This window comes from Triturus cristatus, chromosome 3_1 (assembly GCF_964204655.1).
Source record: "Triturus cristatus chromosome 3_1, aTriCri1.1, whole genome shotgun sequence".
Lineage (NCBI taxonomy): Eukaryota > Metazoa > Chordata > Amphibia > Caudata > Salamandridae > Triturus > Triturus cristatus.
This window is the reverse complement of record NC_140583.1, coordinates 575,827,913-575,850,168: the sequence shown is the minus strand read 5'-3', so window position 1 is coordinate 575,850,168 and position 22,256 is coordinate 575,827,913. Positions and strand designations below refer to the sequence as shown.

The 22,256-nt window shown below is 50.4% G+C and overlaps 1 protein-coding gene across 2 annotated transcripts in view; it reads right to left on the bottom strand.

The window, feature by feature from the left end:
• CHD2 (chromodomain helicase DNA binding protein 2) overlaps positions 1-22,256 on the bottom strand; it is a 1,941,047-nt gene that overhangs the window by 157,549 nt on the left and 1,761,242 nt on the right. For both annotated transcript variants that reach the window (XM_085644496.1, XM_085644497.1), the window contains one exon: positions 16,803-17,016. In XM_085644496.1, coding sequence (XP_085500622.1) covers positions 16,803-17,016 — 214 coding nt within the window. The remainder of the gene's footprint in view (positions 1-16,802; positions 17,017-22,256) is intronic.

Genomic DNA, 22,256 nt, shown 5'->3' with positions numbered 1-22,256 from the left:
AAGGTGTATAGAAGACCGCAACTCCACTCGCGACGAAAAGTGTCTACCAGACATGATCTGGTAGAGATCATGTCTCTACCAGATAAGGCGTTACCGAAGGTAAGTAACTTGTCCATCTGATAGAGACATCTAGTCATAGATTCCTTACTTTTTCAATGATATCCAAGCAATACCATCACTGGAGGAGGGACTGTGGAAAAATGTCAAACCAAGAAGTCCTGCAGAACAGCCAAAAAGGCCCTTCCTGCGGACCTGGTTATCCAAGCAGGGATGCCCACGTGGCTGCCTGGAAAATGTCACAAATCAGAACACCATGCTGAAGAGACGTGGTAGCTGCCTTTGCCCCGGCAGAATGGGCCCTGATCCCTTAAGGAGGCAGTTTCTTCGCCAAGGTGTAACATTTTAATGCAGAGGATGACCCAACGTGAAATGGTCCTCTTCTGAACAGCACGCCCTTTCTTTGCTCCAACATACCCTATGAAAACCTGATTGTCCACGTAGAACGTTTTAGTGCGGTCAAGGTGGAACGACAATGCTCTTTTTGGGTCCAGATGGTGGAGACGCTCTTCTTCTTTAGAAGGATGCGAAGGAGCATACAAGGTGGGCAAGGTGACAGATTGCCTCATGTGAAAAGGTGTTACTACCTTGGGCAGAAAGGAAGCCCTAGTATGGAGCACTACTTTGCCCGGAAAGACGGTTAGGTAAGGAGGCTGAGATGATTAAGCCTTCATTTCACTCACCTTACTGGCAGAAATAACTGCTACTAAAAAGGCTGTTTTGATAGTGAGCAGCCAAAGGGGACAGTTATGCAATGGTTCAAATGGTACCTGTAGGAAAGTGGCTTTATATATACTGTTCCCAAATAGGTACAGTGTGTACAGAGTCCCCAGTCCCCAGAGGTTTGGCAGAGGCTAAAGTTAGATATAACCTTACTCTCTAAAGTGGTAGCTTGGTTGAGCAGTAAGGCAGTATCAGAGGACAGTGTAAAGCATTTGTTGTACACACTCAGTCAGCAAATGGTCTCACACACTCAATAACTGAACTCTAGGCCAATGGTTTATATATAAAAATATATGTTTGTTTTATTTTAGAAATTTTATATAAAGTTGTCCTCTGGGAGAGATTAGAAATCCCTACCTCAATTCACTTTCATCATATACGTAACATTCACTCAAGTCCACTCTAATAGGCCACTCACAATCAGTTGCGTATTGGCACAAAAACCCGTAATAGATGGATTGATGGCTGAAGTTTATTAAAAATAGTATATTTAATCAAAAAACCATTGGATAAAAAACATTTTGATCAAAAAGATCACAATAAAACATTTGTATTACATTCAATATTTAAAACAAGTTCATCATAAACATACCACAATCATTACACAAGAGTTTTTTTATATAACACAAAAATAGACAATAACATTGGTCGTCGATTTCCACAATCAAATCAGAAAGTTAGCCCACCTTAGTCCTGTATTTTTATAAGTCATAGGTGTCTACAATAATTTTATATACAAACAAATTTGTGGCTATGTTGAGAGCGTTTATTTTAGAACCAACAATAGGTATCAAAATATACTTTCTCAGAATGAGAAGCTTTAGTTAAATACTTTGCAATAGGCAATTGACTTTCGAATGCAATAGTTACAGTTTGTTGCAATAGGCAACACAATTTCAAACACAATAATACATTGAGCTCAATGGGAATTTCAAGTTAAATGCAATGGATTACTTTTAGGATTACTTTTCTAATTCCAGGACTGGATCCTAGATTCAGTCTTGGGACAGTTCCTCGAAACAGGTGAGTAAATACGATTTAGTTACTGTTGTGATTTTTAAGCAATATTTTGGTATTTTAAAAGTTGACACTTGGAAACTTTTCCTAATGAAATCACCAATGCTATCCTATGGGAGGAAATTCACTTAGCAGGTAAGTGGGGTTATTGTTACTTTTTCTGGCTCAGTGTTGGATCCTGGATCCAGCACTAGAGTGCCACCTGTAAGCAGTTGAGAGAATGCGTTTAGGTTATACAGGCGATTTTTAACAAATATATAAGTTTGCAAAATCGACACTTAGAAATTTTTTCAGCAAAAACTAGCCAATGTTATCCTATGGAAGGAAATTCAAGTTAGAGGTAAAGTATATTCTTGTTACTTTTGTAATCCAGTGTTGGGCTCCTAGGCTCAGTACTGGGACATCTATCTAAAACAGGTAAGTAATTACGTTTTCACAGTTGATACGATTTTTAAAGAATATTTGTTGTTTGCAAAAATCGACAAGAAATTTCACAGAAAAACAGTCAATGGTTTCCTATGGGAGAAAATTGAGTTAGCGGTAAGTATGCTTGTAATTACTTTCCAGAGTCAGTGCTGGGCACCAAGATCCAGCACTGGGATCTCTCCTAATAGCAGGTGAGTATTTTCGATTTCGTTATTCGGTTGATTTTAGGTGAATATTTTAAAGTTTAGAAACTCCACACTTAGAAGAATTTTCAAGTGAAACCAGCCAATGTTACCCTATGGAAGAAAAGTGAGTTATCGGCTTTTGGGGATGTACTCGACTGGCAGAGTTAAGGTGCTGGGCATAGACTCAGGGGTCTCCCAGGGTCAGGTAAGTACAGTTGTTACACCCTCAGCGGCACAGGGGCAGCCGGGGGCAGAGTGAGGTAGGACCAATGTTATCCCATGGGAGGCAGGAGGCCCGTGGTTGGTGGTTGCTGGCTAGCAGGCCAAGCGGCTGTGGGAGCTGGGCTCCTGGTCACTTGCTCAGGGCAAATGGGGAAGTAGGTTAGAGTAGAAGTTGCACTGCCAGGGCCACTCGGGCGGCTGGGTGCAGTGTGCTTTTGAGCCGTTGGGCGCTCAATGGATTGCAATGGAGAAGCTCAAGAACGAACAAAGTCTGCAAGCTCGGGAACGAAGATTCTTCAGGTGCGACCACCACTTCGAGGGGTAAGTTGGGTAGTTGGGAGGATAGGTAGGTACCCAGGAGTTGGGCACAGGGGGCCGCAGGCCGCTGGGTGCAGGGGTGCCTTTTGGTGTCGGGAAATCTTACTCTCTGTTGATCGCGGTTGGGGGATCCCTGGTTCTAAGGCTGCAGGTGTCGTCAGGAGCGTCGAGGTGGGTCCTTGGGTGCCGGATTCGGGGTCACAGCCGCCGGGGGGACGTCCTCGTGGTCATTGTCCACTCCAGCACAGGCCAGGCTTGGCGGGTGCAGAGTGTGCAGGGTTCACGGTTCCTGGCTCAGTTACTTGCTTTGAGCAGTGCTACTGCTCGCGTGAGTCCCAGATGCTCAGAGTCACAAGGTAGCCAGGTCCTCTGGGATTTGTGAGGTTGCTGGCCACGGGAGATGCCGGGATTTAGCAGGAGCAATTTCGAAGGTCACAGGCCGGTAGGGCTGGGGCCAAAGCAGTTGGTGTCTTCCTCTTGTTAGCAGCTGCACGGCAGGTCTTCTTTCTTCTTGATCTTCTTTGCTGTTTCGGAATCTGGATCTAAGGAAGGAAGGTTCAGGGTGCCCCGGGGCGTTACAGGTACGTAAAGGGGAGGGACCACTGTGTCCCTGCTCTGGGGTGGGTACATCCCCTATCCTGCCACTCTCCTGTGGGAGGGCGGCAGTGGCCTAGTCCTGATTGGGCAGGGCTCCCCATCTTCAAGATGGAGAGAGCCCGGAGATGTGCTTCACCTCGCTTCCCCCACCTGAGGGGTGGGGTTGGCAGAGGCTGGCACACCCCCTGTCCTTCACTGTGGTTTCCGGCCAGTCTTCCCGCCAGAGTGGGAGTTTAGAACTGGTAGGGGCTGTGAGAAGTTGGCCTGATGTATGATGTCACTAGTTCTAGTGTACACCTTATATCAGTCCAAATACCCTTATGGTGATTGGTTGTAAAGTCAACCTTATAGACCAGCTATCCTAGTGGTAGCATGGACAAGAGCAGTCTTAGGCTAAACTCTGAATGGCATGTGAAGCCAGCTGTGATACCATATATAATCCCTTGAATACCAAATGAAAGGACACCACAACAGATATATATATAAAATAAAGTGTATTTATTCTAGTCAAACCCTCAGCACTCTTTATGAGATTAGAGGTAAGTACAACACAGTCTTATTTAAGCATACATTAAGTCACACAGGTAAGTAATACAGTTAGGCCCTAGGGGCCACGCAAACCATATACTAAGTAAGTGGTATAAGGACCACTGTCACGGAAATAGAATAGGCCTAGGCCTAGGGAATCGCTGGGGCTACACTACACTAGCGTTAGTTAGGAAGTAGGAGGCCCACGGGATTTGTGTGCAGAGTGGAAACACTCACGCGTAATGCGTAAAAGTCAATAGCAATAGTACAGTTTAGAAAACGGTAGATTTAGGACACTTCCGGAGTAGCTAGGAAGTTGAGACTTGAAAACTAGACACTAGGATAGTCACTATCCTGATGAGCACCGGAGTACCCAAGTTACCTAGCCCACAGGCTGCGGGTGCATAGGGGTGAAGATGCGTCGTTTTCGTCGTCGACTCCTATGGATGCCTGAAGAAAGATGCTGACAGGCAGTCAGTGAAGAGTGTCCGGTGGATCCCAAGGCTGGGATCAAGAAGAGAGGAAACCTGCAAGCAGAAGGGACAGAGTCCAGGTCACTAGCCAGTGACCACGTGGAACCAGGAAGGAACCAGGCGATGTCGTGAAGATTGCAGGTGAAGGTGAAGCTTGTCGCTGCAGCCAGGAGGACCAGGAAGCGTCGAGGACGACCAGGACCAGGAGGCGAGCTGTCCCACGAAGGCTCTTGCTGTCGGCGGCGTCGAAGTTGGACTAGGACTCACCAAGCCTTGGCAAGCGGAACCCACGAAGAACGGAGGACTTGCTTCTGGTGCAGACCAGGAAGGTCTGGGGTGCTTCTTCTTTGCAGAGAAGCGGGAGCCAGTCTGGAGGAGCCAAACCAGCGCAGAAGATTTCAGGGAGCATCGTCACAAAGGCCACTAGCCAGCGGGCAAGCAACCGGACAGACGCGGCAAGCAGGAAAATGCAGAAGGGCCCCACGCAGGACTCGTGGAGTGTGGGGGGCTGATCTTCGGTGCAGATGGTGCTTGGGGTTGGGGCTTCTCAATCCCCGGTGCACAACTTCGAGGGTGCCTCAGAAGCTGCGCTTTAAGTTACTAGCCACTTTTCCCAGGTAGCCGGTCCCACGTCGCTCGTCGCCTCCACGGATCTCAGCTCTGCTGTCGATGTGGATCAGGGTCGGAGAAGTCTGGAAGTCAAGGCTCTGGTCGGGCTCTGCAGTCGGTTCCTCGTAGAACGTGGGCAAAGCAAAGGGTAGTCTCTTGATGGTGCCTGTTTGCACAGGGTAGCCACTCCTTGGCTACAAGGGAGATTCTTCAGTCTTCTTCTTTCGTCGAATGTCGAAGGTCCAGAGTTTCTGTTCAAGTTTGCAGGTTCAGGATAATCTAAAGTCTTGAGGCCCAACTCCCACTCTTATACTAATCTGGGGGGCTGGGATACCTGCTAGGTCACGCCTTATGGGTGGGACCTGGGAGGGGGTGGTTACACCCACTTCCCTTTGTCCAGTTTCGCGCCAGAGCTGGGGCTGGAGTGCCCCACCGCCGGTTTGAACTGGACTATGCAAGGAACACCTTGTGTGCCCCAGGCATGTCTCATTCCTTTCAGCCCACCCTGCCCCAATACACTAAAGGTTGTCTGGGGAGGTGCTAGCACCTCCCCAAGCAGGAAACCTATTGTCCAGGCCTCCCTGGCTGGGATCACTCCCAGCTGCAGGAGGTCAGACTTGTGTCGTGGCAGCAGCATCCATTTTGTGATGCTGAGGCTTTGGTCAGAGGCTAACAGTTGAAGTATGATTTTAACATGTCTTTCCCTCTAGAAGGGGGGAATAATATTCTCATGTCCAGAAATGGCATGGGGGTATTATTCCACAGTGTTAGACACCTTACACGACATGTTTCGATAAAGCCAAACCATAGTTACCATAACCGTCTAAGATTATAAGGCACTTTAAGAGTATATGGTAGGCTATATCATAGAACAGTTATAAGGACAAGGTTCCGAAAGCTGCAGACAGGCTCAGCTCATGCTAGAGCACCATCTCACATGCTACCAAGCACTCTGCCTCCAGGATTGTTAAGGCCTGCCATAGGAGTGACTGATAGGTACACATGTGTCTATATATAAGGGTAGATATAGGCATACTATATCTAAGCAAGGGGTGATTACACGACCTTGCCCCAGCTGAGTGATCAGCCAGTTGTGTCTGATTGGAAGGCCAGACCAGGGGTGGCATAATACATGCTGCAGCCCCTGGGAGGCCTAGGGTACACCTATGCCCTGGGTACCTAGGGTACACTGTACAGGGTCCAATAAGGTGATTCTTACCAATTGATTATGTACCTAGGGTACATGGAGTCCATTTTAAAGAGAGAGCAGACAGCCTGAGACCCTGAATGGCAGGATCTCAGGCCAACTAAGTCAAAAAACCAGCTAGACACTAGGCAAAAAGTTGGGGGTAACCATAGTCAGATATCCACCTTCCTACAGGGGCCAGTTGCGGAGTACAGCAAGTGGCCTGGAGAAGCTCACAAAGGTGGCATGCCTTTGAAGCTTCCCTGCCCATCCTAGGGGAGGAGACCTAGCACCTCGCCCAGGATGTGCATTTTTGCAGGCCCAGGAGAGCGGATGGCTCTCTACCCAGGGGTCCAGCAACATGTCTGCTGTGTGGCAGCCTAGGCAGCCCCTCAGACCAGATGTGGATTATAGGTTAGGTTCAGGGGGCATCTCTAAGACGCCCTCTGTCGTGCATTGTACATTAAATCCTGCACTGGCATCAGTGCGGGTTTAATGTGCTGAGAAGTTTGATACCAAACTTCTCAGTCTTCAGTGGAACCATCAGGGTGCTGTGGAGTTTGTGTTTGACGAGCTCCCAGCACCATATACTCTTATATGGCAGCACTGCACTTACAGTGCCCATAAATGGACCTGGGTACTGTAGGGGCACAGGGCTCATGCTCTTGTACCCACACCACTGGCATAGGGCACCCAGCTAGAGGGGTGGCTGATGAATGCCAGGGCAGTGTATGTTGTGGGCATGGCACACAGGGATGTGTGCCATGTCAACTCTCTGTTTTGTCCTTTAACCAAAACATCAGCCTGCAAGGGCAGTGTGTTTGTGTCAGGGTACAGGGCCTCTAAGGGTGGCACAATAAGTGCTGCAGTCCTTAGAGGCTTTCCCTGGTCACAAGGCCCTGGGTACCTAGTGTACCATTTACCAGGGGCTGACATGTGGCCAGGGTCTGCCAATTTGGGTTTTAGGTTTCAGCACAGTTTTTAGGGAAGGAACATAGGCCCTGGGCACCTGATTGGCAGGAGCCCAGGGCACACTCAGTCAAAGTACATTCAGCAATTCAGCATAAAGTGGGGGCATACCATGCAAGAAAGATGGAACGTTCTCACAGTACCCACATCAAGAAAGTGAGAACCAAATTAAGGTCCCACTGGGGCATAATAAAAAGTGAAGGAGGAAACAAGTGAGTGAGCCCCTTCAGAAATCTCTGTACAAGAAGTGATTTAAAAAGCAATGGTTGGTTGGGCAACCTAAGAAAAGCAGACTGGGCCGAAAGATAGCCCCTCAGGGTGCCCAGAGCAGAGCCCTGCTGGGCCAAGAAAAGAATGAATAGAAGAAGTTCTGAGAAACAGGCAGAAAAGGGGTTGACAGACCGTTCTTTACAATATTTACAAAATCTCTGACATCAGCAGACGTATACCGTCCACTTTGTGGAGGGACGCCTGGCTGCCAGAATAACTTCACAGACTTTCGCAGGAAGGTCAAAAGCTGTCAACTGTTGCAGCTCAATCTCAATGTAAGGAGGTGGAGAGTGGACAGGGGAGTGGACCCTCCCCTGCTGCTGCGACAGAAGATCCTTCCAAAGGGGCAGCCTGATAGGAGGATCGTTTCTCATTTGAAGAAGCTCAGGATAACACATTCTCCATGCCCAGTACTGAGCCACAAGGATGAGTTGGGCCCTGTCTCTCCTGATCTTATTGAGAACTCTGGGCAGTAATGGTGTGGGTGGAAAAGCGTAGAGAAGGCCTATGATTCACTCATGATGAAAAGCTTCACTGAGCGAAAGCTGCCCTGGAAACTCCAACGCGCAAAACTGCTGACATTGGCCTTTCTCTTCAGGGGTGAACAAATCTAACCAAGGCTCTCCCCACTGTTGAAAAAGACCTTGCACCACCTTCGGATGGAGACACCACTTGTAACCCACAAGGCACTGACGGCTGAGTTTGTCCGCTCTGGTGTTCAGAGAACCAGCCAGATGTTGAATCACCAGGGAAGTGCCCTGTTGTTCCAGCCACGTCCAGAGACGCATGTCCGTTGACAGAGGGTCCACGACCCCACCCCGTCTTGTTTGTAGCAGTACCACATGGCGGTAGCATTGTCTGTGGGGATGGTGAGAAGACTTTCAGTGTCAATCGGATTGTAAAAAGCTGCAGGAGGTTGATATGGCTTCCGCGGGAGACCAGAGTCTGATCTCCACCTTTCCCAGATGGCCGCCCCATTCCAGAAGTGATGCATTTGTCACCACTGTGAGATCTGGATGGGGAAGGGAGAGGGGTCTGCCACTGACCCAATTCCGGTTTGTCAGCCACCACTGCAGATCTTTCGCAGGGCCCTCCGATATCTGGACTAGGTTGGCGAGATTGCCCTGAACCTATTGAACTTCAAGTCCCACTGCAGAGCCCGCATGTGCCACCTGGCATGGTCCACAAGCAGGATGCAGGAGGCCCAACAGCCCCAGAGTCATTCTCACCAAATCAAAGAAAGAGGCTTAAACATCGGAATTATAGCCTGAATATCCTAGACTTGCCGCTCGAGAGGATAAGCCCAAAACTGCACCGTGTACAGAACTGCTCCAATTGGAGGAAGCGTCTGAGAGGGCGTCAGGTGTGACTTTGGCACGTTGATAGTGAACCCCAGCGAATGCTGGAGGTTTGCCATAGTATGGCGGTGGGAGATGACTGCCTGGGACAAGTCTGCCTTCAACAACCAGTCTTAGACATAGAGGAAGACTGGAACCCCTGATCTCCACAGATGGGCTGCAATCATCTTTGTGAACAACTAAGGGGCACTGGTGAGGCCGAAGGGGAGCACGGTAAACTGAAAGAAACGCGTTACTTACCTGTAACAGCAGTTATCCAGTATTGGTGTCTTTCATAGATTCACATGCCTGAATCATTCCCCGTCGTCGAGACGGGAGCCTCCGGTACATAAAAAAGTAATGTCCTATAGACATACATAGAGAAAAATAGGCCTAAGGGCCTCCCCTTAGTAGCCTATCCTAGTCCTTATGTAAAAAGGACCAAACTCTTAGAGCCAGCCAATCAGCTATCACCTCCCTCTAGAACCTTCCTGGCAGGAGCCTCAGTCCCTCAGATTTTCGTACGCACCAAGCTAGGTAGGCGTAATATAGTTAGAGAGAGACGTGAGTCCTTCCAGGGGAGGCGGGAGGGTTGCATGTGAATCTATGAAAGACACCAATACTGTATAACTGCTGTTACAGGTAAGTAACGCGTTTCTTATCCAGTATTAGGGGTGTCTTTTGTAGATTCACATGCCTGAATCAGAGTAGTTAGCAATACATTATGCACATTTCTGATGTAACATGCCATATAGATATTTTAGATAATACACATATTACCATATCAGTTTGAAACATTGGCATACGTCAAAACAGTAAATCAGTAAAGAATGTGCATACCAGGATGGCGGGATGTTGGAAAGCTCACCTCACTGGAATAGATGGCGAAGCACCGCCTGGCCCACTGCCGCATCCTTCATAAGTTCGGCATCTAGGCAGTAGTGTCTGGAGAAGGTGTGCGGTGACTTCCACGTCGCCGCTCTACAGATGTCCAAAATCGGCACTCCAGCGAACAGCGCTGCTGATGTGGACATCGCTCTGGTGGAGTGCGCTTCCACCCTGTCTCTTAAAGGCCGTCCGGCCCCGTCATGGCAGAATGCTATTGCTGAGGAGATCCACCTTGAGATGCTCTGTTTTGTTAGAGGCATACCCAACCTTGGCCTACTGTAGGCCACAAATAGCTGTGATGACTTCCTGAAGCTCTTTGTTTTGTCTATGTAAAACTTAAGACACCTTTTGAGATCCAGAGAGTGGAGTGTCCTTTCTGCTGCCGTGGTAGGGTTTGCAAAGAAGGAACGTAGAACCACCGGCTCGTTGAGGTGAAAGTCTGAAGGCACTTTCGGTATGAACTTGGGATTTGTCCTCAGCACCACCCTGTCCTGTTTGAACTGCATGAAGGGTTCCTGAATGGAGAGGGCTTGCAGCTCGCTGACTCTCCTGGCAGATGTTAGAGCGAGCAACAGAGCCGTTTTCCATGAGATGTACTTGATGGAAGCTCGATGAATGGGCTCAAAAGGGTACTTCATGAGTTGGTTAAGGACCAAGTTGAGGTGCCACGTCGGTGGGACCCGTCGAGGTCTTGGGAAGGACCTATATAGTCCCTTGAGGAACTGTTTGATAAGCCTACTGGACCAGAGAGACGGGCCTTTGCAAGTCCTGGTAAAACGTGAAATTGCCGCCAGATGCACCTTTATGGATGCATGCGCCAATCCCGACTGTGCCAAGTGTAGTAGATATGGCAATATCTGTTCAGGTGTGATATGGAGTGGTCTCAGGCCTTTCTCTGAGCACCATACGCAGAAGCGTTTCCATTTGAGAGAGTAGGTTTTGTTGGTACTGTCCGCCCTCGCTTTTGCCAGCACGTCCCTGCAGTCCTGCGGGATGTTTAGATGACAGAACTCTCTGTGCTCAGGAGCCAGGCCGATAACCTGAGCGATTGCAGGTTCGGGAATTGCACCTGCCCGTTGGACATTGTCAGCAGGTTCGGGTGCTGTTTTAGACGAATCGGTGTCCTGATGGAGAGGCGATGAAGGTCCGAGAACCAGTGCTGCCTCGGCCAGAATGGGGCAATTAGGATCAGGGTACAAGGCTCCGCCTTCATCTTCCTGAGGACCCTGGAAATCATCGGGAACGGCGGAAAAGCGTACGCAAATACGCTGAACCAGCCTATGGAAAAGGCATTTCCGAGCGACCTTGGTTGGGGATGCCAGCTTGCGTAGCTTGGGCATTTGGCGTTCTCCCTGGTGGCGAACAGGTCGACTCCTGGGACTCCCCATTCTGAGAATACGTGTGTTAGCGAATTCTCGTCGAGCTCCCATTCGTGGGAGAGGGATTTTTGTCTGCTTAGGGCGTCTGCGATGGTGTTGTCCTTGCCCGGGACATAGTCCGCTCTGAGAGTGATCCCATGGAGAACAAGCCAGTTCCAGATCTTTTGCGATTCGCGTGATAGAGTGAGCGAACGCGTTCCTCCCTGTTTGTTTAGATAGTGCATCGTCGTGGTGTTGTCCGTTCTGACGAGCACCTGGGAGTTCTGGATGCATGGTAAAAAGGCTTGCAGCGCTAGATACACAGCCCTCAACTCCAGAAGATTGATATGGAGATGTTGCTCCTGATCTGACCATATGCCACTTACTCTGAGGTCCTGAAGGACAGCTCCCCAGCCCGCCAGAGATGCATCGGTGGTGATCACAAGTGGCGCTGCTGGAAGCAGGAACGGCAGTCCCATAGACAGATTCCTGTAATCTTTCCACCATTCGAGGCTCTTGGATATTCGCGGTGTTATCCTCACAATGTCTTCGAACGAACCCGTACTCTGAGTCCACTGGTTCGTGAGGGCTTCTTGCAATGGACGCATTCGAAGCCTGCAGTGAGGGATGAGGAGTATACAAGAAGACATCATTCCCAGGAGTGATTTGAAGGTGCGAACTCTTAGGGACTTCCTTGATGCCACCGCCGCCTACCAGTTCGGATTTCTGCCCTGGTTCAGAAATACCCATGGACGACGACGACTTTCCCGTCGACGATACCGTCGTCGACGGCATGGTCTTCGCCGACGGTGTCTCCGTCGACGATATTCTCCTCGTCGACGATGTCTTCGTCGACGATGCGCTCGTCGACGATTCATTTGTCGTCGACGACGAAGGCCTTCGTCGTCGATGCCTTCGACGTCGACATCTTCGTCGACGATGCCTTCGTCGTCGATGCCTTCGTCGTCGACGCCCTCGTCGTCGACGTCTTTGTCGTCGACGTCTTCCGTCGACGGTGGGCTCGTCATCGACGATGTCGTCGTCGACGGGACAATCTTCGTCGTCGACGATGACTTAGACGTCGACGACGGTTTTAGCAGTATAATAGACAAAATAGGAGTACCTGCTGACGACGATGAAGGGGTGGTCGTCGTTGACGAGAAGACTGACGACGCTGTCGTTGTGGACACGGTTGTCGTCGCTGTGGAGACATGACCTGGTGCCCTTTTTTGCGCTGAGGAAGGTGTCGCAATTTTGCTGGCCGACAGGGTAGGCTTCTTAAAAGTCAGAGAGTCCTTGTCAGACACTGAAGATTTTGAAGATCTTGCCTCTGAAGACTTCTAGTGTGTCTTCATAGGAGGAGCGTCTGAGGGGCCAGGAGACGTCACTCTCGGCCTCTTCAGGGAGACTTCAGAGGTTCCGGAAAAGCTCGCCTCCGAGGATACCACACTCTCCCTGTCCTTGAGCCTGTCCAGCCAGATAAGCAGACGACCCTCTCTGTCTCTCAAGGTCTTGTGAGGGAAAGACCTACATATTTTACAGTCCTTAGGGACGTGGTCCGGATAAAGGCTATATAGGCAGAGGTCATGCTTGTCGTCCACATGAAGCCTCTTCTTCCCACATGAAGAGCAAGCCCTGAAAAGGGCTTTCTTCTGGGATTCAGACATGCTAGGAGTTGTAGAAGAAATAAACACTCACTGCAGTAATAAGAGGCCTGAAGTGGTCTGCGTTCAATCCTTGAAGAAGAAAGTCACCAAAAAGGTGAACAATCTGGTTTGAAAGAAATCCTGAGGAGAACTCAGGCTGGAGACTCCCTAGCACAACGTGCGGTAGAAAATCTGAGGGACTGAGGCTCCTGCCAGGAAGGTTCTAGAGGGAGGTGATAGCTGATTGGCTGGCTCTAAGAGTTTGGTCCTTTTTACATAAGGACTAGGATAGGCTACTAAGGGGAGGCCCTTAGGCCTATTTTTCTTTATGTATGTCTATAGGACATTACTTTTTTATGTACCGGAGGCTCCCGTCTCGACGACGGGGAATGATTCAGGCATGTGAATCTATGAAAGACACCCCTAATACTGGATAAGTGCTCTTGACACACCTTAAACCGCAGGTAGCAGCGATACACAGGCAGGACTGGGATATGGAAATAGGCGTCCTGCAAGTCCAACGCTACCAACAATTTTCCTGTGTCCAGGGTAGACAGTACCTGAGCATCTTGAACTTCTTTTTGAGGAAGTAGTTGAGGGCTCTAAGGGCGAAGATAGGACAAAGGCCTCTGTCCTTCTTTGGAAGCAGAAAATAGTGGGAATAGCAACAACAGCCTATTTCTGGCCCAGGAACCCTCTCTATAGCTCCCTTGGCCAAGGGAGTCTTGAATTCCTTGCAGACTAGGGCTAGGTGATCCTCTGTCAGCCGATCGTAAGTTGGAGACATGGAGGGATGGGTAGTCTCGAAGTGGTGGGAGTAACCCCTTCGGACTATTTGCAACACCCACCTGTCCAAGGTGATATCTCGCCAGTGGTGGAGGTGATGGTGTACCCTGCCACCAACTGGATGGCTATGATCTGGAGGGATAGGACTAGGAAGGTTTTGGGTGGAGGAGGGGTTTGTGACTTGACCTGACTTCTGGCAACCCAATCCGCGAGGTCGAGGTGAACCGCGTATACCGCCCGCAGAGGTTGCTGGACTTGTGGGGTCCTTTGGCTGGAACAGGGTTGGCGTGGTTGGAAATCCCTTCCATAGCCACGAAAGGAGCAAAAGGCAGACACAGGCCGGGATGAAGTGGACAGGCCCAGGGACTTGGCCGTATCCCGCGAGAGCTCAAGCGCTGCATCTGCCTTGTCTCCGAAGAGACGGGAGCCATTAAAGGGCATGTCCATAAGGTTAACTTGGACATCCCTGGCAATGCCAGACGTCCTCGGACAAGCATGGTGCCTAATGGCCACCATCAAGGAAATCACTCTGCCTAGCGAGTCTGTCCTGTCTAAGCCACATCCTATAGCAAACTTCTCTGCATCTCTCCCGTCTGTTGCAGCTTGGAAGAGGAGAGCCCGGTCCTCCCCCAAGACTCTTGGAAGCACTCGCGCAACCGTATCCCATTGGGAGTAATGGCCCAAGAGACATGCAGTGTTTACCAAGAAGATCTCCCACGAGACCTGGAGCTGCGCTCAGTCGCATGGCAAGTGGCGAAGAGATTAGTGGCCCGTTTACAGATTTCATTGGGGTTCAAAGTCTTGCACTCCGCACACGAGACAGAGTCGTGATCCTTTTCTAGGCACTGCAGACATACCAAGTGGATCCATCATAACATATAGATGACAGGCGTTACAAGGTTTGAACCCGGTTGGCTTCTTTGCTGGCATCTCTGAAAAAAGGCACACTAGACTCCGACAAAACGTCAAAACCAGTCAGCCAAAAAGCTAATGAGGGGAGTTCGATCAGGATCTGCGCTGAAGGCGTGGAAAAGGAGGAGCTGAGGTCAGTGCACTGGGGTGGTGCCTATATAGGAACCCCACATGCCACTTCTGGCGTGGATGATGCCAAGCGGCGCCGAATGATGCCAAGCGGCGCCGAATGATGCCATTTACCGGCACAAAAGGGGATTTTGAAGTCCAGTATGATGCCTGGGAATGTTCTAAGGTAAGGAATCTGCGGCTAGAAGTCTATCAGATACAGGTGCTTAGTTCCTGGGTGAAGAGCAGGATTTCAGTGCATAGCACTTACTGATCAGAATGCTCACCAGCCTGTACTCAGTACACTATGCTCATCACAGCAGTCACTGGCTGAACACAGTCGGGCAGAACTAAATATCCTGGTAAACCCCCCAACAACCCCAGCTCTCCACAGTAAAGTACTAGGTTTCTACATTATTAGGGCAGACAGTCATGTATGTAAAATGCCCAAACACACACAAGAATGCGCTGATCATGTGGTCAACATGAGACAAAAGCCAACTAGAATGATGAGGGAACCAACAGAGAAGCTGGTGGTAGTGCAGGGGGTTGGAGGAAGAAGAACCACATGAAGGCGACTGAGGAGCATACAAAGGAGAGGGTAATCCGAATGCAGGTGTGGCTACTAGGTAGGGGAACAGCACACGAGGGAGAGAGCTGGAAAACACATGCACTCTCGTGCAGTGTAGCAAAAATAAAAAATTAAAAAATTCACTGAGAGGGAGCAGTGAAAGGGCACGAGTAAAGAGGCTATATTCCAGTCAGTGGAAACTGATCGGTATCACCTGCACTCATTTTTGGGGGCCGGAACGATTTTTCCCCATTGGACATTTCCCAAGAGCAACAGGGAGAAAACTAGGAAGAGAAAGATGGAAAAACTGTCACAAAAGAAAAAGCAGGGACTGATAGATGAAGGACAGATAAAGGAGCATCAGTGTCTGGTAGATGATTAAAGAGGCATGAGGTAGACTGAAGAGTATGCAGCCTTGGTAAAAAGGCATGAGGTAGACTGAAGACTATGCAGCCTTGGTACTCGGCGCATCAACATTTAATAGCTCCAAGACACAGGCTTCTGAGTAGGCCTGGGTGTGAAATTTTGCTCGGCTCCCAGAGTTTTTCACACTCTGTGCTCCGAGTAGCACGCAGAGTTCTGAAAAATATGCAGAGGGGAGTTTTTTCCTCGTTTGCAAACGTTAAGTTGCGAGCGCAAGATAGGTAGATCTTACTTCAGACCACCTACCGGTGAGATTTTCTCAACGTGGGCCGTCGCGTACGGAAGCTACCACTCGCGTTGAGAAACCTTACATTCATGTTGAGGAAGCTACCGCTCAAGTAAAACAGCTACACGAGCGGCAGAAAGCAGCAGTGTCCTCATTTGCTGCGCATGGTGCAATACATGTTGATTTTCCAGTACGGGATAAACACCTGGTGTCAAAAAAGCAGCACGAACGGCACAACCTAACTCACTCAGCTGCTTGCAGATCTCTGCATACCACAGAGAAGTTTTTTGGTCACTTCCTCTGCGAACTCCACCCAGGCCTACCTCTCAACAGAGCTTTGGGCATCGGCACTCATTCTTTTACAAAGTAAGGACTGGCTTCAGGGAAAGGACAGACACAAGCTGGACAAGGCAAGCCATTGAAAAAGTAGACAGCAAATTACAGTGGCAATGCTAACCAATGGTAAGTAATGTGCAGGCTTCAACCCACTCTTGATAAGTTGATAAAGGTCTTTGTAATCAGAAAACTTGGGCTCTCTGGTAGACTCAACCAAAAATGTTTCTCTGTAAAGTGTTCTACCGCCCTTTAAAGTTATATTGGGATTTTATCAAATGCTTGCTATGGAACAGAGATTAGAATAAAGTGAGGAACTATATTGGAGCAGCTCCAGTTATGTTCACAGAGTGGCACTAACTTAATGGAATGCATCTAAATCATAACTCATTGTATTACTATTAAGAAAAAGAAGCACTGATCGGGCTTTCTAAAAAAAAAAAAAAACAGGTACATTTGGGTCCAATACGAAATAATGGCAGAGGTCGAGTGCCATTTCTCTGGAGAGCCAGCACTCTAAAACCTAATTGCAAACTATATATTTTAACTTTACAAATCAACTGTAGCTTCATTAAAGCATCCACAAATGCTGAAAGATCTCAAAGAAATGGGAATGCCATGACAATGGGCCTACCTTGATTAGAAAATGGCCTCTTGTTTTGGTGGCTGAAGTTTTCTCGTTGATGCTCACGAGGCGGTGGAAGGTGTGGTGCAGGTGGGTGAAACTTTTGAGGTGTATGAGGTCCATGAGGCTGAGAAGGCAAATGATCACGACTTGATCCTGAAGCTTCTGATTTAAATACACTTTTGCCACCTGAGGTATCCTCCTTCTTCTTTGGCTTTTGATCCTGCAGGTTAAAAAGATTTGTATACAATAAGGGCAGTTTCTTATTAGAAGTTATATGCACCACACTACAAGGACAAATAATACACTTAAGAGAAAGCCAAATGTAAGAAGCGAGTCTTGCACAATTCGAAGAAGCACTCAAAAGCTATGGAGACGCAACAGAAAAGGTCCTAAACATTGCATCTTCTTCATTGTTGTCAAACTAGGAATCCCCAAAATCTTTCCTTCTGTATTTGTTAAAGACAATTAACAGCTTAGCTTCATATTCTGCATGCATACAATTTATTTAACAAGGTTGCTCTCCATCCTTAAGAACCAGACCGGTTGGCGCGCAACATGGCAGACGCGCTCTAAGAGTGCTCCCGGACCCCTTCCCTGCAGCTATCCAGCCTTGTATCTTGCTGCTGCTTTATCGCTGCAACTCCTGCCACACATTTCCAGGCGCGGGACTCCATGTGAGCCTGTCTTTCGGAGCTCGCCACACCGGTGAGGTACCTTTGCCCCAAGATGGCGGCCTCCGTGCCCTGACCTGCGGCAGATGACTCCACCAGAGGTGTGCGGACTTGACTCACACCAGTGTGCCCGAGCCCGTGGGGGTGGCCTGCAAGATTGCGGCCTTCCTAGTGCAGGCTCCGGGTGAGGACTGAGGCGGCTGGGGATAACCAGGTCTGGGCCCCCTGCGGCAGAGCGACGGCGCCGGCCACCATTTCGGGCGGCGAGGAGGATGAGGACTGGCATCGTCCGCGATCCGACTGCACCGGTCGGGTGCCGAGCCACGGAGCTCCGGTGTATGCCTTGGTGGCGGAAAGCGGTCTCTGCACTGAGAGGTGAGGTGCCCCCCATGCGCTCTGGGCTGCCCGATGGGAGGTGGAATCGGCTGTTAGGTCGTGCAGCGCGGGGTCTGAGGCCCCCTCCACCACACCCGCTGACATACCTTGATCCCGCGGCACTGGTTGGTTCCCGCCGGGCCTCTTGGGCAGAGCACCCGCTGCTATTCCTGGGGCTCTGACACTACGGTGCGAACGCCAGGGGGTGGGGGAATCAGCCGCATGCAGGGAGTGGCGTGGGGCCCTGGGAGAGGGCCTCCACCACCGGCCCCCCACCCCTGACTTGCTCCTGATGCTCCCGGAGGCATAGTGTTAGCCCTTCAGTGCAGGGGCCCCCACTGCCGACCTGGGGGGCCAGGCTTCTGTGGCGCTCCTGCCGGCGTGGGCCGCCAGGGACAAGAGGGAGATTGGCTGAGCCCTCGACGGCTGTGGGCCTGGCTTCGGCTGCCGCTACCCTGGACAAGACGGGAACTGGAGGCTCGACCCCCCACCCCTCTCCTTTGGCTACTACGGACCAGGTGGCACGTGTTGGAGACTTTCCCACACACAAGTACCTCTTGGGGAGATTCGCCCATCGCATCGAGCGGCAGTGGGGGCAGCGCGTGGCCCTGCCTCTCCTCTGGCCGTCACAGCTGCCCCTCATCCTGCTCTGATCCGCTTTGAGAGTCTCTGCGCCTAGATTCTCATGCAGGGGCCCGTGAGGCCCTACTTGAGGCGAGTCTCGCCATCTGTCGGGCTCTCTCATATCCTCACATCCTCCCCTACTTCTCCTTCCATCCATCACACTGCCTGAAGGTCGTCTGGGCCTCCGACCCCACCTGATATCAGCCATGGGAAGAGACTGGGCCCCGAAAACCCCCGCTACTCTAAGCACGAGTTCACACTATGCAGCTCTGGGCAACAAGCTTGCTTAATCTCCACAACGGCCCCCCGCGGCGGGATGCCTGGCTTTCACCTTGGGGATGCCCAGTACGGGTTATCTCACAGGGAAAAACCAGGACGGGTTCCCAATGCAAGCGCCGAGATGCCCAAGGGTAATTTGAGCGCTATATAAGACTGCACATACATACATACATACATACGTAGACCAAGATGGACAGGTTCCCAACCACGGATCCTGGAGCGACCGGAGGAACCGTGGACAAATGCACCCCCCCCCACCCCCACCCCCCGGCTGCGGACTGGACCACCATCCTCCAAGCCATACACACCTCGCAATCCACAGTAGAGACCAAGATTGCGGAGGTCCGGGTTGACAGGACCTTTATCTGGCAAGACATCCGCAATGCTACGTCCCGGGTTAAGGAAGCGGAGTCCCATGTATCTACCGTGGAGGATGATGCCCACTAACTTAAGGATCAGTTTGCTCGCCTCCGGACTCATACCCAGTGTGAGAAGTTGGCCTGATATATGATGTCACTAATTCTAGTGTACACCTTGTCTCAGTCCAAACAACCCTTATGGTGATTGGTTGTAAAGTCAACCTTATAGACCAGCTATCCTAGTGGTAGAATGGACAAGAGCAGTCTTAGGCTAAACTCTGAATGGCATGTGAAGCCAGCTGTTATACCATATGTAACCCCTTGAATACCAAATGAAAGGACACCACAACAGATATATATATATATCTAAAATAAACTGTTTTTATTCTAGTCAAACCCTCAGCACTCTTTAGGAGATTCGAGGTAAGTACAACACAGTCTTATTTAAGCATACATTAAGTCACACGGGTAAGTAATACAGTTAGGCCCTAGGGGCCACGCAAACCATATACTAAGTAAGTGGTATAAGGACCACTGTCACGAACACAGGATAGGCCTAGGCCTAGGGAATCGCTGGGGCTCCACTATACTACCAACAGTTAGGAAGTGGGAGGCCCATGGGACTCAGGTGCAGAGTGGAAACACTCACGCGTAATGCGTAAAAGTCGATAGAATCACTAGTAGTTAGAAATAAGCAGTTTTAGGACACTTCTGGTATAGCTAGAAAGTCGAGACTCGGAAACTAGACCCTAGGATAGTCAATACCCTTGTGAGCACCGAAGTACCCAAGTTACCTAGCCCACGGGCTGCGGGTGCATAGGTGTGAACTTGCGTCGGGTTTCGTCGTGAACTTCTATGGATGCCTGAAGGAAAGTTGCTGACAGGCAGTCAGTGAAGAGTGTCCGGTGGATCCCAAGGTGGGGATCAAGAAGGAAGGAACCTGCAAGCAGAAGGGACAGAGTCTAGGTCACCAGCCAGGAGCCGGGAAGGAACCAGGAAGGAACCAGGCGATGTCGTGAAGATGCAGGTGAAGAGGTGAAGCTTGTCGCAGCAGCCACGGGTACCAGGAGGCGTCGAGGACGACCAGGACCAGGAGCTGAGCTGTCCCACGAAGGCTCTTGGGGTCGGCGGCGTCGAAGTCGAGTCAGGACCCAACAAGCCTTGGCAAGCGGAACCCACGCAGGATGGAGGACTTGCTTCTGGTGCAGACCAGGAAGGTCTGGGGTGCTTCTCTTTCATAGAGGAGCGGGTGCCAGTCTGGAAGAGACGGACCAGCAAGTTGAAAGTAAAGGTTCGTCGTCGCAGAGGCTACTTGCCAACGGGCCAGCAACCGGACAACACGTCGAGCAACACAGGTGCAGAAGGGCCCCACGCAGAACACGTGAAGTGTGGGGAGCTGATCTTCTTTGCAGATGGTGCTCGAGAGTGGGGTTTCTCAATTCCCCAAGCACAGCCTCGAGGAAGCCTCAGAAGTCGCGCTAGTCAGTTACTAGCCACGTTTCCCAAGTCGCCGGTCCCACGTCCCTCGTCGCCTCCACGGGTCTCAGCTTCGCTGGAGATGTGGATCTGGTTCAGAGGTGTCTGGAAGTCTTGGCGCTGGTCATTCTCTGCAGTCGTCCCTCGTAGGAGTCAGTCGCAAAGCAAGCAGCGGTCGCTGGATGGTGCCTGGTTGCCCAGGGTGTTCACTCCTTGGCCACAAGGGAGATTTCTTCAGTCTTCTTCCTGAGGTCGATTGTCGAAGGTCCAGAGTTTCTGTTCAAGTTGCAGATTCAGGTTAATCTAATTTAGCAGGGCCCAACTAGCTACTAATATACTGGGCTAGTGGGCTGGGCTACATGCAAGGTCTCTCCTATGGGTGGGACCAGGATGGGAGTGGCTACACCCCCTTTCCTTTGTCCAGTTTCGCGCCAGAGCTGGGGCTGGAGTGCCCCAGCACCGGTTTGAACTGGACTATGCATGGGACACCTTGTGTGCCCCAGGCAGTGTCTCGTTTCATTCAACCCTCCCTGCCCCAATACACTAAAGTCTGTCTGGGGAGGTGCTAGCACCTCCCCAAGCAGGAAACCTATTGTCCAGGCCTCCCCGGCTGGGAGGGCTCCCAGCTGCAGGAGGTCAGACTCGTGTCTGTGGCAGCAGCATCCATTTAGTGATGCTGAGGCTTTGGTGAGAGTTAAACAGCAAAGTAGGATTTTAACATGTCTCTCCCTCTAGAAGGGAGGAATAATATCCTCATCACCAGAAATGGTATGGGGGTATTATTCCAAAGTGTTAGACACCTTACACGACATGTTTTGATAAAGCCAAACCATAGTTACCATAACTGTTAAAGATTATAAGGTACTTTAAGAGTATATGGTAGGCTATATCATAGAACAGCTGTAAGGACATGGTTCCGAAAGCTGCAGACAGGCTCAGCTCATGCTAGAGCACCATCTCACATGTTACCAAGCACTCTGCCTCCAGGATTGTTAAGGCCTGCCATAGGAGTGGCTGATAGGTACACATGTGTCTATATATAATGTAGGTATAGGAATACTACACCTAAGCAAGGGGTGATTACACAACCTTGCCCCAGCTGAGTGATCAGCCAGTTGTGTCATAATGGAAGGCCAGGCCAGGGGTGGAATAATACATGCTGCAGCCCCTGGGAGGCCTAGGGTACACCTATGCCCTGGGTACCTAGGGTACACTGTACAGGGTCCAATAAGGTGATCCTTACCAATTGAGTATGTACCTAGGGTACATGGAGTCCATTTTAAAGAGAGAGCAGATAGCCTGAGACCCTGAATGGCAGGATCTCAGGCCAACTAAGTCGAAAAACCAGCTAGACACTAGGCAAAAAGTTGGGGGTAACCATAGTCAGATATCCACCTTCCTACACCCAGGAGCTCCACCGACTGAAGATGCTGAAAACAGGTCCCGGTGCAAGAACCTACGCCTGGTGGGATTTCCAGAGGGGGTGGAACAGGGCCGGGCAGTGGACTTTACCGAACGTTGGATACGCTCTTGGATGCCCGAAGGCTCCCTCTCCCAGTGGGGGGTAGGGTGTGGGGAGAGGAAAATTGGGTCGCATGGGGACGGGCGGTGGCATTGGGCAATCATCCTACCCACATAAACCCCGGTGCTGGCTTGGACCAAGTGCCCAGAAGGAT